Genomic DNA, 15,109 nt, shown 5'->3' with positions numbered 1-15,109 from the left:
CGAGTCATCGGGCTGTATTACTCCCGGCCTCGTGAAAGGATTTTTAGTCCTCATCACCCTTGGTAAACCCGGCGCTCAGAAGCTCATTCGCTGTGCACAGGCGACAGCGATTCGCGTGAACACGATTTGCGTGAAGGAAGGCCGCGCGTGATACAAAGTGTGCGCACAGGCGGGTTGCCAGGTTGAGGGACCTCCTCGCTCTTCCCCTGTTGCTTTTGCGTTTCTCCCCGCTGACTGCTTCCCAACTGAGCATTTGTGTTTTTGCGTTTTTGGTTGCCACTTGCGTCGACATCTCTGAGCCACATACAGGTGGGTCCCGTGGAGTATTTTTGAAGCCGATGGCATCGCACTAAGTTGTGAGTGTGCATCGTCTCGCTTACTCCTCCCAGGAGCCCCAAGGGGTTTTGTGCCCATTTTACAAATAGGACATGAAGGTTGCAGTTTGCAGGTTACCCAGCTCAAGAGAGGGTCAGGTTTGAACTCGAACTCAGAAATAGTCCTTTTTCCAGAGTTCTTTTTGTCATGTCCATGCTTCCCAAACCAAGTGCTCCATATGGTGTCTCCTGGGATATTCTGAAAGAAATTAGGAATTTTGGATTCTATTTCCTCCATAGTCCTAAATTATTACCATATGCGTGTTCGGGGTCATTGATTGAGCTGTGGGAGAGCATTTTTGGCTCAAGCCTGTGTGTACGAAGTGCTCTAAAGCAAATAATAACCTTTAGTGCTGCATTTCTCAGGCTGGGGTCTTTTAAAGAGGGGGACACTCCTGTAGAGTAAGAGCATGGTACAGGGTAGCCTGCTACCCATCGGCCTCCCAGGCCGGACGCTGAGCTGGACTCGGACTGCCGCCTTGATGTGGTGAGGATCAGAGCGACTCCAGGGCTTCACAAGGACCTGAAGCTCTGCTGTCCTGGTAACCAGGGGCGATGCTTCCTGTGCTCTCCGTGACTCCAGCCAGCCTTGCCCTGATGCAAAGCCTCTGGGAACCCTCAGGGAAATCAAAGCAGGCTGGCTGTTGCTCAGCACAAAAGGCGGGGGGGTGGGGGGGTGCTGAAAGACTTTTTCTAGAGGGGTAAACTGTGTTTGTAGAAGAGCTCATCAGAGATGCAAAGAGCAGAAAGCAGGTAAAATGTTCGTGGTGTCCTGCTGCTCAGGCATGCAGGGGACAAAACCTGGCACTGTTTCCAGTGGGTTCACATATTCATTTGCTTTTGAGAGGTTTTCAAATCTTATTTTCATTCATAGAAAAGTATATTTTCAAATCTTTACCCAGATGCAGAAAAGCACTACATGAAGCCGCTGTGAGGGCTTCTCTCTGAAGAGAGAGAAGTCTGGGGGCACCTCTTCAAGTCTGCCCTGGGCTTCTGCTGGAGACAGAGCACTGGGTGGGGTAGTGGGGAAATCTGGAGGACACGTGTGCAAGGGTGTGAACGGGTGACTGAGGGGGGCACCCATGAAACTATTAAGGGACATCAAATCCTATATTGTGTGCCAAAGTCACATACCGTGGGGGACACATGTAAGACACAGCTGACATATTTTGTACTTCTGTAATTAATTTTTGTACCAAGAAGAAAGTGTGAAATCTAATTCGCTGAGGTACGGGTTCACTAGCTCTTGGGTGACACAGTACCTCAGCTTGGGTGGCTTCAACAGCAGAAATCCGTCTTCTCACAGCTGTGCGGGCTGCAAGGCCAAGATCAGGGTTTCTGCAGGGCTGAGTCTGACGGCTGTGAGGGAAAGATCTGTTCAGACCTCTTTTTTTTTTTTTTTTTTTTTCTTTTGGCTCATAGATAGCCACCTTGTCCCTGTGTCTTCACATAGTTTTCACTCTGTGCATGTCTATGTTCAAATTCCCTCTTTTAAGGACACCAGTCTTTGGGTGAGGGCCCACCCTAATGACCTCATTTTAACTTACCTCTAAAAAGACCCTCTCCAGGAAATTCAGATTCTGAGGTATGAGGGTCAGGAACTCGATATGAATTTTTTTTTTTTTTTTTTTAAAGAAATCACAAGTAGACGGAGAGGCAGGCAGAGAGAGAGAGGGAAGCAGGCTCCCCGCTGAGCAGAGAGCCCGATGCGGGACTCGATCCTAGGACCCTGAGATCATGACCTGAGCTGAAGGCAGCGGCTTAACCCACTGAGCCACCCAGGTGCCCCTCGATATGAATTTTGAGGAAAACCTAATTCAGCCTGTAGCAAGATACATAGAATCAGTTGGAACAACAACAACAAAAACCCATTGGGGAAGGAAATAAGAAATGATTTATGGAGCTGTACCTACTGAACTTTTAAATATTCTAGACTTCAAACTTTTCCCCTTGACATAAATCAAAATTTGACTTTTGTTTCATGTAATGTTAAACATCAGGTACAATAAGAGAAAGTGATGATATGCTAAGTGGGAACTACTTATTATTGATTCTAATAATACTCTGCATTTCTGGTTTAGGCTACCGACATATAAGATCTGATCGTATGACAGCTTTTCTCCCTGGGCCTTCCTTCTTGCAGAAACCAGCTTTTGAACATTTACCTATCATGTCAGAAATATCTCTTTCCTGTGTGGGGGTGGAAGTGAAGAAGGGGGAGGTCTTCAGAGTGGTGCGCAGAGTGAGGGAGGGGCAGATGCTTTTGCTGAACACAGGAAACCCCTCGTTAGTTCACGGCCCCATGTTTTTCTACGTCTGTGTGAGCACATGCGCATATGGACCACTGTGCCTAACTCGAGTTCTTTACACTAACTTTGGAAGACATGAGAATGAAGTCAGAGCTTCATTCTACCTGTCACTACTAGCCGTCACTACCAGCAGCTGTGACAACGTGTAGTGACGGGACACCCCCGCACGTGCACGCACACCCCCGAGCATAAGCATCAGAAATGCATGCCTTCCACAGGCAGTTTCCCTTGCATTAGTTATGTTTGCCTCTCTCCAGTTTAGCTAGTATTTAAAAACAAAATTTAGCACGTGAACATCAAATTCACCCCCTGCAACACACACAGCTGTTGTTTTCCTTCTGTAACTTGTATACAAGTGAGAACACCATGGATTAAAGGCCTTAGAGATGATGCCCTTCTGATCCCCTTCCTCTCTGCTCTTCTCCTGTGACTCAGAGGGAAAATCCACACAAATGTTCAGCTGTTCCACACCAGTGAATGGGTGGAGCTAATACAGGAGGTTCCCTAGGCTTGTTGCTGATGGTCTTCCCGGTCTCCCATACACAGAGGTCCGATCAGGGCATCACCCCAACGCACTCATGACTGCTGAATAAAGAAAGTGCGTCCTAACAAGGGTCCCTTTCACGATTGGCTGGGGAAGCCAAAAGGTGTCTCCACTTCCTTTAAAGAAAGGAGAATGGAGAGATGGGAGGGAAAAGTGGCTGAAAGGATAGAGCGTCGGGTCTTGGGTCAAGGGGTGGGGGTTACTTTACCACTGCTGGGTGACTTGCTTTGGCCCGGAACTGACATGATTAGTGTCTTATTAAGCTTCCTCTGTGTGATCAATGAAGTAATCCACAATAAGTACAGTTAAATCTGTATTACTCACCAGCATTTTCACAGTTGAACTTCGTTTTGAGGAGATGCAGTTCAACGCTGAGTCACCTCTCAGAGTAAGTGGGGGCAAGACAGAGATTCCCCACGGAGCCCAGACATGGTTAGCCTGACAGCCGTCTAGACAGACGTGTACTATCTTTTATCTAGCACGCACCGTCCTGTCTACTTAATAGCAGAAAGGACAGGTCAGGAGGACGGATGGTTGAGAGGGAGAGGTAGGTATTGTGCAACACAACTGATGAGTGCAAAGGAAGGTGGATGGTGAGGGAGAGAACCCGTATGCGCGTGTGGGCAGCACCGAGGAGCGGTTTGGATGTGTGCAGTCCATACGTAATCCTGGAAGTAAACGCACGGAGTCAACAAGAGGAAACAAAGCAAGTGGTATTCCAAAATAAGAAATCGAAGAAGAAATAAAAGAATAATTGCACAGATAGTGGACTAAAGATTATACGTTGGATTTTTAAATAGAAAATTCTTTCTGTGTTGTGCAACTTAATATATGCTACCCCACTTTAAACTGAAATGTTGGGAAATTTTAATGAAGGAGGCTGAGCTGTCTAGTACCCGGTCGGATTTTAGGCGGATCACTGAGTTGTGTAACTCGGGATTTAAAAGCCTTATTACCAGTTCTAAGGAAGAGCTAGGTAAGACGAGGGATTAGGTATTTTCAGGTACCCGGGTGGCTAATTCTGAAGCACAAGCAAGTTCCTTTAAATAGGTTCATGAAACAATCAAAGAATGGTGGTGGTTTCCAGCCTTTTGGACATATCTACATTGTAACTATACGCTGACCATGATATGATCGTTTCTCTAATGGTTTTTTTAAATAAAGTTTTTATTGGCGTGCCTGGGTGGCTCAGGGGGTTAAAGCTTCTGCCTTCAGCTCAGGTCATGATCTCAGGGTCCTGGGATCAAGCCCCACATTGGGCTCTCTGCTCAGTGGGGAGCCTGCTTCCCTCTCACTCTCTGCCTACTTGTGATCTCTCTCTGTCAAATAAATAAATAAAATTAAAAAAAAATAAATCAAGGTTTTATTTATTTGAGAGAGACAGAGAGCAGGAAGGGGCAGGAGAAGGAGAAGTAGGCTCTGATGCGGGGCTTGATCCCAGGACCCTAGGCCAAAGGCAGACGCTTAACTGATGGAGCTGCCCAGGTGCCCCAGTTCTCATGATTTATTGAATGAGTCTCCAAAGGCTAGTTTCCATGGCTCTGGCATGGCTCTGGCATGGCTCTCGCTGGCCTTGCCTTCCTGCTCTCTGAATCTAGCATGTCCGTTTCTGACTGTCCATAGCCTCTTCCTTTATGAATTCTACCTGTAAGAAGGTGCAAATCTCTTTTTTCTATTCCAGTAAGTAGTTCTTGCCACTGGTTTAGTGACCCAAAGCTACTTCATTGAAGTCAATAGCAAACAGAGTTGAACTCATGGTAGTTAAAATCCAGGCTCCACTCAACCATTTCATCCCTCAATTCCTTTTCATGCTTTCTGGGGGCACAGGCAGGCCCTCTGAAAAAAAAAAAAAAAAAAAAAAATCAAACCAAGACGTTTTGCTAAGAAAATGAATTAAGCTTATTCCAGAATTCTCAACTCTTCTTCTCTTGACATAACATCTCCCTGGAGTTCTCTGAAAACCTTTACATTGTTATCTTTCTTCCAAGATCCACTCCCCCAACTTTCTCTCCGATTTCCTGAATCCTGAAAACGGGAGCAGGTGTTTACTTGTACCAACTGCGTGGCGGTCCTGTTTCTAAAAGGACCTGTGATGGATGAAAAAGAGATGATGCACGCCGTTGATTACTGGCCTTTTGAGAACAAGTTTGCTGGGATGGGGTCCAACAGTAGTCACTGCTAGGAATGTCGATGATTACTGCCTTTCCGGAAAGAAATTTGTCAGTGCATATCTAGAGCTTTCCAAAGGCCCTACCCTTTGGTCCAGCAGATCCTCTTCTGATAATCTGTACAACACTTTACAATATTGTGATTTGTACAAAATGTGCATTGCATCCCTATTTGTGGTAATAAAAAGTGAGAACAAGCGAACTGACCAACAAAAGAGGGAAGGTTACAAAACATATGGACCGGGATGCCATAAAGGAATCCTCTGTGGGCATGCTTCAAAGTAGATGCAGTGCTATGGAAATAAGTTTTAGTATAAAATACTTTATCAACCGTCACTATATTCCTACTAAGAGTATATGTTAGATATAGTCATGGAAAGAATACAAATAGAGGGGCGCCTGGGTGGCTCAGTGGGTTAAAGCCTCTGCCTTCAGCTCAGGTCATGATCTCAGGGTCCTGGGATCGAGCCCCGCGTCGGGCTCTCTGCTCAGCAGGGAGTCTGCTTCCTCCCCCTCTCTTTGCCTGCCTCTCTGCCTACTTGTGATCTCTGTCTGTCAAATAAATAAATAAAAATCTTTAAAAAAAAAAATATAAACAGAACCCACGGTGAAGAGTGTTCTGTCTGTATTTTGAAAATATGGGTGATTTCTGTTAACATATATCTGTTTCTTTACTTTCCATATGAGCTGGTATTAATTTTAAAACCAGCAAAGTAATATTTTTAAGAAGAATAAAATAACAGAGCGAGGAGAAACTCCTTACCTTCAGGCTGAATTTCCTGTAGACTTTCTTTTTCTCCCTAGTAACTAATTCTTCCCAAGGATACTGTATCTTTTACAGGGTAGGCATCAATGATGCCACGAGAAACTAGGAAGAAGAGAAACAGACATTGAGGTCATCAAAACAGCTGCCACATACCCATGATTCCAATTAAAAATACATACTTTTAGAGTACTTTACAATTTTTGGAAGACTCTCACAGCATGCACTCTTGAAATCTTATAAGCTCTACGAAAGCAGAATTTTGCCTTGTTTGCCATCATCTCCTAGCATCTAGAACAGTGCCGGGTACACAGTAGATATAGGGTTATATTTGCTAAATGAAGAAATGAATGTTTCTTGAACAGTGGTGGTCAAATAGGATATTAGAGGTTGTAAGCTCACACAATATTCATAATGTCCCTCTCCAGAGGACAGACTAGGTGTTCTTATCCTCAGTTTATAGGAAACAGATGTAAAATAATCAATTTGCTCAACATCACAGAGCTGGTAAAAGGAAGGATCCGGATTAGAATAATTCTTTGAGGATTTGGTTCTTAGTATGCTTCGAGCAGAATTTCATGGTTTCCTTCTTGCTCTACTAAACAAAGGCCCTGATGCCACTTACTTCTTAAAGATTTTGTTTTCTAATCAGAATTTTTAAAATGTATAGGTTCAGAATTGACTGTAGCAGGACTGTCATTAATCCCTTTGTTAAATTACTATGTTAAATTTTAAATTAAAAATTCTCATGATGCACAGCAAGAGCTATGCTTCATGAGAATTTTCCTTGGCCAAATTTTGATTTTTCAAAATAGAATACTGTCAGGGTGGCCCTCCAGGTGACTCATAGCCATGTGAGCAACCCGAATCCTTTCTGGAGTGTTCCTCCTTGAGGAAAGTCTTGGGACTTTCTAAATACTTTCAAATATATCTTGAACAAAACAACCTGTTTCTTTCTGAGCAACATGAAATACACACATATCAGGAGAAAAGAAGGACTACTATCCTCCATCACCTCAAAAAGTGGCCAAAAAAGAATGAAAGTCTTGATAAACCTAGGAAAGGAAAACACACTAAGGGCACCCCTGTGAGTGTTCGTGCAATAGGTCCCAGGGGGGATCATCCAAGCGAACAAAACAAGCCACTTTTCAGGCAGGTGCCCTTTGAGCTCACATGTCCACAGTGGCTCACTTCCTGTTGGCATCCCTTTGAGTTCCACATCCTCAGTCCCCGTGGGGAAGAGTGACATGGAGCCTGGGGTGTTATTTCATGTGCGGCATGTGTGTCCTTCCTTCCGTTGTCTTGGCTCTTTTCACTGGGAACTACGGTGCCCGGCTGTTTGACATCAGGATACCGCTCACAGAGGCTCTTACAACCTTTGAGAGTAGCCGCTATGTGACGGTCACAAACAAAACACTTGCTTATGCTGGTGTAGCCCTGCTCCAAGCCGATTCGTGACCCTCATACGCACGGCAGATTTCTCTCCCTGTAACTTCGATGGGCTGTTAAGACGGGACAGAACTCTCTCACAGAGTTAATTCGGTTCTTCTATTTTAAAGATAAGAGAAAGGGTTGAGGAATCTGGATAGCGTTCAGAGATGTATGTTTGTAATTTTCTTCTTCATAAAATAGCTTTAAGGAGATACTGAAATACTGCAAGATTGTGATGGCACTCCTTCCTTTCCTTGAAAAACACAAATGAATTGACTGTTTCCTATCCATGTGTTCATTTCTTCACTTTTAGGCAACAAATACTTCATGAGCACCTATCATGTGCCAGGCACTAAGATACCAATGTAAATGATAGATACGGTCTTCTGCCCTCACAGGAAGAGGGAAACGTAGATTAATTAGGTATGAAATTAGAATTGAACAATGAATTTTCTACGAGCAGTGAGAGGCACATGGAAGTGTCTGACTATGGGTGGAAGCTGCTTAGTTTGGGGGTTCTGGGCAGGTTTCCTTAAAAAACTGAAGTCGAAACGAAGGTCTCAAGGATGAGCCGATGGTGGCTAAGCGAGGCTGAGGGGGTAGGAGGAAGAGCGGGAGGAGAGAATGCCATGCATAATGGCTGAGGTCACCTGGGCATTCCTTTGACACACTGGAGACAATTTTTGACACAATTTAGTCATTTGGCTGAGGTGAAAATAAGCAAAGAAACCTCAAGGAAGCACCCTCAGGAAGAGGAGGGCGTGGTGAGCCAGTGAGGCAGGAGTTCTTGTCATGGGAGAGATTCATGTACCTCACTGAGGAGCTGCCAGTCAGCTGTCACGCGCTAGGCCCTGTGCTGGCGGCTCGGGAAGGAACAGTGGGGCGGGATTCTGCCCTCACATAGCTTATGCTTAGGGGCGACTACAGTACGAACGGTCAGTGCTCTGAGAGAAGAGATACAGAGAGAAGGCTTCTAACGCAGACCAAGCAGAGAACCAACTAGAAGTTGGTGTCAACACTGGTACCTAAAGGATGGCAGGCATTAACCAGATGGAGGTGGTGGGGGGGGGGGGGGGGGTGCAGACCTGACGGAATGAAAAGGAGGTTTGAAGGCCAAAGACTAGGGGAGAAAAAGAATGATGTGCTCCAGGAACTGAAATAGGCAGAAGGGTAGAGACTCAAGCCAAGGGAGGGGACCTGAGTGACGGCCAAGAGACGAGTGCAGAACAAGACCAGCTGCATTTACTAGAGACGGGTGAGCAATGGAAGCTGTGGGAGGAGGTCAGACAATGGCCGCTCATTTGATTCTACAGCCAGATCGAGGTGGACCCTGAGGAATGACTAACACTCTTTTGGACTCCATTTCTTCAGCACCTACATAGGGCAGATGGACTAGGTTCTTTGCAGATTGTAGATTTGATGATACTATTTAAAAACCCTCATGTAGAGGGGCACCTGGGTGGCTCAGTCATTAAGCCTCTGCCTTCAGCTCAGGTCGTGATCCCAGGGTCCTGGGACTGAGTCCCGCCTGAATACCTCCCTGCTCAGCCAGGAGCCTGCTTCTCCCTCTACCTCTGCTTCTCCCCTGCTTGTGCTCTCTCCCTCTCTCAAATAAATACATAAATATTTAAATAAACACCCTCATGGAGAGTGGGTAAAGCCTGAGAGGCTGCTCCTGAGTTTTTGAGGCCACAGAGACAAGCAGTGACAACACTGACACACTGGAGACAATTTTTGACACAACTTAGTCATTTGGCTGAGGTGAAAATAAGCAAACATTCATATAGTCTGTCTGTAAAATGTACATAAGTCACCAAAAAAAAAAAAAATGCTTTTGTTTGGAAGCAATATTACCAACCTAAGTTTCTTCCTTATTCTTTTTTATGTGAGAAACCAAACTGACCTCATGCAAATAGAATTTAATCCTTCTTCCCACTACTTTCTACTTCGATTTGAACCCAGCGTGGTCTTAAGGTCTCCAGTGTATCAAAGAAATGCCCAGATAACTGGCCAGCAGTGTCAAAAAGAAAACTTTCTGATTGGCATTATACAGATTAAATGGGCAATTGGTTGATTTCTTGGTATTTAGCATGTTGTTAATTAGTGAATTTAAACTATGAGCATTCCCCAGTAGGGGATTTGGAGAATTTGAGATCAGAGAGACTACAATTCTACTCTAGCTGACATCCCAGATTATTCTATGAGGATACCTTTCTAATAAACAGCTGTTGATTAAAATGTCAACCAAAGACTGGGAATTATTCAATGTTAAGACACTGACTATTCAGAAATAAAACAGAATTTGACTTTATAGGTATCTTTGAACTCGGAAGTTCTGGTCATCTTACCTTTCATGGGTCCAAAGGAGGGGACATTTATAAAGACAAGCAAAAACAGAGTGAAAGTTTAAGTCTCTTCAGTTTAGGTGGAAAGGGAAGGACGGGCATGAACAAAGTGAAAGCTGGCGAACAGCAATTTAGCATGACGTTAGCAACTCCTGGAGTAATGGCGTGTGATGCCCTCTTGAAGCTTGAGTAAGGAGCATAGGACTTTGTATGGAAATATTACTTCACCTAGTAAATAATGGGCTTTCAATCTTATCAGAAGAAATGATAAGGATTAGGGGGAAAAAAAAAGTTCAAGCTGTGCCTAGGTCTAAGCTTGGGTTTTACAATGTACGTGTTTGGCATTACGTTCCCTAGGCCCCTCTTGGACACAGGCCCCGTGATCCAGTGAACAGGGCCTGCTTACCATGACTATTGTCCCAGTACTCCTCTGTCACTCAGCACATTCCGGAACCTGCTCAGTCAGTGTGTCTTGGGGATGATGAAGAATATTAATAATACGGAGAAATGGCCTCTTGTTCTTAGCGGTTTCATTAGGGTGATAATAGTCTAACCTTTATTGAGAACAGGCTGTTAAACCATGCTCTGTTCTCAGGGAATTTTCTACAACTTGTTTAATGAGGATATTGACCCTAGAAAGTGGTACGATTCGTATGCCCATTCACAGGTGAGGGATCTGAGACAAATAACACGACTGGCTTTCCAGAAGCCTCAGCTTGGCTTAGTGGTGGAGCCAGGACTCACATGCCAGCAGTCCCACTCCAGAGCCCGTACCTGACCCCTCTGTTTCTACCACTACTGTGGGCCAGACAGGGGGAAGGATCTTAAAAACATTTGGCAATAGCCTTTCACTTGCTAGCCTAGCGATTCTGGCTGTTCTCATCTTTGGAGCCCTGTTCCACACTGCATTCTCTTCGGCCTAGGAAAAGGGAGAGAGCAGGATGATTGACTGGAAAAGGACAGGATGTTTTTATTTAAATCCTCATGGTTGGGCATGTGGGTGGCTCAGTGGGTTAAAGCCTCTGCCTTCAGCTCAGGTCATGATCTCAGAGTCTGGAATCGAGCCCCACATCAGGCTCTCTGCTCAGCGGGGAGCCTGCTTCCCCACCCCTTCTCTCTCTGCCTGCCTCTCTGCCTACTTGAGATCTCTCTGTGTGTCAAATAAATAAAATCTTTAAAAAAAAAAAATCCTCATGGTTTTACTTACCCAGTTTAGCTCAAGTTGGGACTTTCCATCGCCTTCATCCAAGGCGAGAAGACTAGAGAGTCAAAGCTCCTTGTGGTTCAGAGCTGGTCCTTCAGATACAGATCACTGGCGAATATATAAGCAAAGAGCAAATCAGGAGAGAAGGCACTTTGAAATTGGCAGGAAAAATGCTTATTAACAGCCCCATGGGAAGGGCATATGGGGCGTGAGGGGGCTAAGCAGAGCTTTTATACCTCTCCACTGAGCAGTGGGGATCCTGGTGTGTTCTCTCACATAGGTCTGCCCTGCTTCTCTTTTCTAAGTAGGAGCCTCAGACAGTATTTTGAATATCAAAATGGGAGCAACCAATAAGATGACAGGCATCTACAGGTATCTGCATGAAGGAAGGCTGTATCCCTCCTGCCTGCTCTCCGAGGCACTCTCCTGGCAAAGCAGGTTCACACACACACGTGCGCCTTGTCCCTCTATCTAATCATTTCATTCCCAGATGACGACAGCTGGCCCGTGAAAAACGAGGGATAGAACTGCTTGGGTCCACTTAGATGTGAATTTTTTTTTTTTTAAATAAATACAGTACTGTATCAATAGCATTTTTTCTCTAGCTTCCTTTATTGTAAGAATACGGTATATAATGTGTACACAAAATGTGTGTTAATGAACTATGTATGTTATTAGTAAGGGACCCAAGCAATAGTAAGCTATGAATAGTTAAGTTTGAGGGGATAAGAAGTTACATGCAGATTTTCAACCACATGGAGGGTTGAAAATCCCACGCATTGTTCTAGGGTTAACTGTAAAAGAAAAGTACCCCCATTGTGTACTAACAGGATGATTTTTTTTTCCCTCTTTTTCATCACAGCAGAATCTAAGAAGAAGAAAAAGGAAGGCAAGAAACAGGAGAAGATGCTGGACTAATGGGTGCCGCCTTCTGTGGAACACGAAAAGGATGTCAGCAAACAGGATCAGTTAACTATTGCATTTATACCTATTTAGGCTTTTTATTCAACAGTTATCTATAGCTTAAGTACACGATAGGCAAAAACAAAAAAACAAAAATTTTGTAGTAGTGTTTTTTTTTAAATGTATACCATAGGACCACTAGGGGCTTATAATAAAGGACTGTAATCCTATTTAGAAAGTTGACTTATAGTATATGATACATGGTAGAGAACTGAGGTAAGTTTTTTTGGAGTTATGTGGTATTTTACATTTAAATTTTTTTTTTTTTACTTTTTTTCTTTTGCCAGCAATTAAGTGTTATGACCATGTAAACTACTTTTCTTGTTAATTTTTTCACCTAGACTTTTTTTTCCCAATGGAGAAAAACATACATACTAAACAAAACAGCAATAAACTATAATCATCCTATCTGAGGAAAATATCTTGTTTTCTGCCAATGGATTAAAAAAAACAAAAAAACAAAAAACTTTGGTTAGCAAAATGGGGGGAGGGGGCACAGGAAGCCCTAATTCAATGTTGCTTTTTTTTTTCCTTTTCTTTCTTTCTTTTTTTTTTTTTTTTTTAAAGAAAAGCATTAAAAGAAATTCACTTTGGCAGGAACATTTTCTTGATGAAATTATTTTTCCTTCTGAGGAAAAAAAAAGACTAGGAAAATAAATCAAGGTGATGCTGAAAAAAGGTGCTTTTGTGTGCAGTGATTTGCTATTGCAACCCTCTTCCATGGTCTCCTACACTCCCACATTAACCTGCTATCAGACAAACTAAATCACTCGGGCACAAATGTTATAGAGGGTTTAGGTATACACAGCATAGATGTAAATGTACATCTCTGTATTTTTTTTTTAAAGATTTTATTTATTTATTTAACAGAGAGAGAGCAAGAGAGATCACAAGTAGGCAGAGAGGCAGGCAGAGAGAGGGGGCGAAGCAGGCTCCCCACTGAGCAGAGAGCCCCTTGTGAGGCTCGATCACAGGACCCTGAGATCATGACCTGAGCCAAAGGCAGAGGCTTAGCCCACTGAGCCACCCAGGCGCCCCATACATCTCTGTATTTTTAACTATCAATATTTAGTGTTAAAGAATTGAACAAAAGTCCCAAAGTAACCTAGAGTTTAATAGACTAGGAAAACACTCTTCCTGATTTGGATTATGCAAGCTCAGACTTATCCAATATAAGAACAAAGTAACACATGCAAAATAGTAGTTTGTACTTGGCTTCTGTACGCTAACAATTCCAACTCTATTATCTACCACATGTACCAAGATATCTACCAAGGACTATCTGTACAACTCCCTTATCAGCTGGGTTCCAAGTACAATCTCTAAATAAACAAGTCAATGCTTCTATTAGAGAAATAACACCTCAGAAATCAGCTGAGATTAGCTAGTATTACGCTTGAAAAAGCCACTGCTAATTTTAAAGTGGTAAGACTCGATAAACAAAACACCTATCTACCAAGATAACTCCAAGTCCACTTTCAGAAATAATGGTTTCAGCATATCCTGGGCTAGCCATAAAATCATTACAAATTGGTCTAATGATACAGCCAAAGAGCCTTCAAAGCTAAACTGCTCTGCAGTTGAGTCAAAGACTCCACTTGAGCTAGAAATGTTCAAGGGGGTCCTTGCTCCCCACTGAGTCAAAACCAACTGCCAGTGAGGAGTAGAAAAACCTAAAACACTTTAAGGACTCATGCTTGATAACAGCAGAGCACCTGGTAAAGAGCGAATGACAGAGACATGAACCATGAATGCAGTCCTTTTACCAGAGGACCTTAATAGGAATAAAGCACTCATGGGGATGGATGGAGGAGAAGAAAGTTTTGAGTAGGGTTCTTTCTAGCAAGTCCCATAAGGCTAGAGATGGTGGAAGAGTCTGCGGCAAATTTTGTTAGCCTCTCAGCTAATACTGCTCCTCCATCATTCTTTAGCCAGAATAGCAGCTCAGGAATCGGTAATGAGCTAAGGTAAACTAGAACAAAATCTCCCCAAAGAAAAGCAGCTCTGTAAGTAATCGTGGCATCCCCTCCACTCACAGGGCATGGAGGATGATTCCTAACCATAAGATAACCCTCTGAGTCTCTGTTAAAGCAAGGGCAAGGGTTGGAATGTTCATTGCTGTTGCATAAGCTATGAAATGAAACTTACCCTAAGTCTTGAGAATTATTCTACCCCAACTCCAGCTTAAAATATCTTGCTGAAGTACTGAAAACATACAAAAGGACAAGCTCAAAAAAAAAAAAAAAAAAAAATTCTCACAAATAGAAAACAGACCATCATTAGTCATTTCAGAGAGTGTACTAGCAAACTCTTCTTCCCAAATGTTCTGAATTTTATGGACTTTACCTTAAAGTTTATTTAGCCTTAAGGTAGGAAAGGGAAATATAAAGAATCAGCTATGATAGAAAAAGAGGCTTGGAAAGTTGGCAGAGTAGGAGGACCCTGAGTGCATCTCATCCTACATTTACAACTAGTTATCACCATATCCAAGAACATGAATTGGAGAGCGAACCAAGGACTGACAGAACAAACCCCACAGAAGCTGCCGCATTAGAGAGGTTAGAAATCGGAGAGGTTAGTAAGGGCCAAAATGGTAGTTGGGAATTGACCAAAGGAGAGAGGAAGCTGTAGGGCTCCATGGACACAGAGAGGGGAAAACCCAAAGAAGCCTGCACGGGGAAAATGAATCCCTGTAATATATGGCCTTGAAACCAAGAAGGGCTGAATTCTGTGAGTCTGTATAACCAGTGGGACTTAGGGCCTGGAGCTTTAAAAGTCAGCTGACTGAGCAGTGAGTGAGCCAGGATAGCCAGTGGTAGCTGGGTCTCTACCCCTAAAGAGACAATAGCCCAGGGAAAGTCAACATAGAAGCCACAGTTTGCACAACATCAGGGAGATCTGTTTATGGTAATTTCAGAGAGAGTTGGGGGAACTTCTCTGGGAACAAAGGAGCCAGCAGCATATACAGAGCCACCTGAGTGAGGTGGCACTGCACAGACACTTACCAC

At 43.6% G+C, this 15,109-nt stretch overlaps 1 protein-coding gene across 2 annotated transcripts in view; it reads left to right on the top strand.

Moving 5' to 3' along the window:
• PTN (pleiotrophin) overlaps positions 1–12,658 on the top strand; it is a 101,544-nt gene extending 88,886 nt beyond the window's left edge. Inside the window, exon 5 of one of the 2 annotated variants that reach the window (XM_059171952.1) lies at positions 12,004–12,658. In XM_059171952.1, coding sequence (XP_059027935.1) covers positions 12,004–12,056 — 53 coding nt within the window. In that variant the 3' untranslated portion in view covers positions 12,057–12,658. Of the gene's footprint in view, positions 1–12,000 lie in introns of both variants that reach the window. The other variant, XM_059171951.1, reaches the window with a different exon arrangement.
• Positions 12,659–15,109: the final 2,451 nt, after the last annotated feature.

The sequence above is a fragment of the Mustela lutreola genome, chromosome 4 (assembly GCF_030435805.1).
Source record: "Mustela lutreola isolate mMusLut2 chromosome 4, mMusLut2.pri, whole genome shotgun sequence".
Taxonomy (NCBI): domain Eukaryota; kingdom Metazoa; phylum Chordata; class Mammalia; order Carnivora; family Mustelidae; genus Mustela; species Mustela lutreola.
The sequence above is the reverse complement of the archived record's forward strand: the minus strand, read 5'-3'. Positions and strand labels throughout refer to the sequence as shown.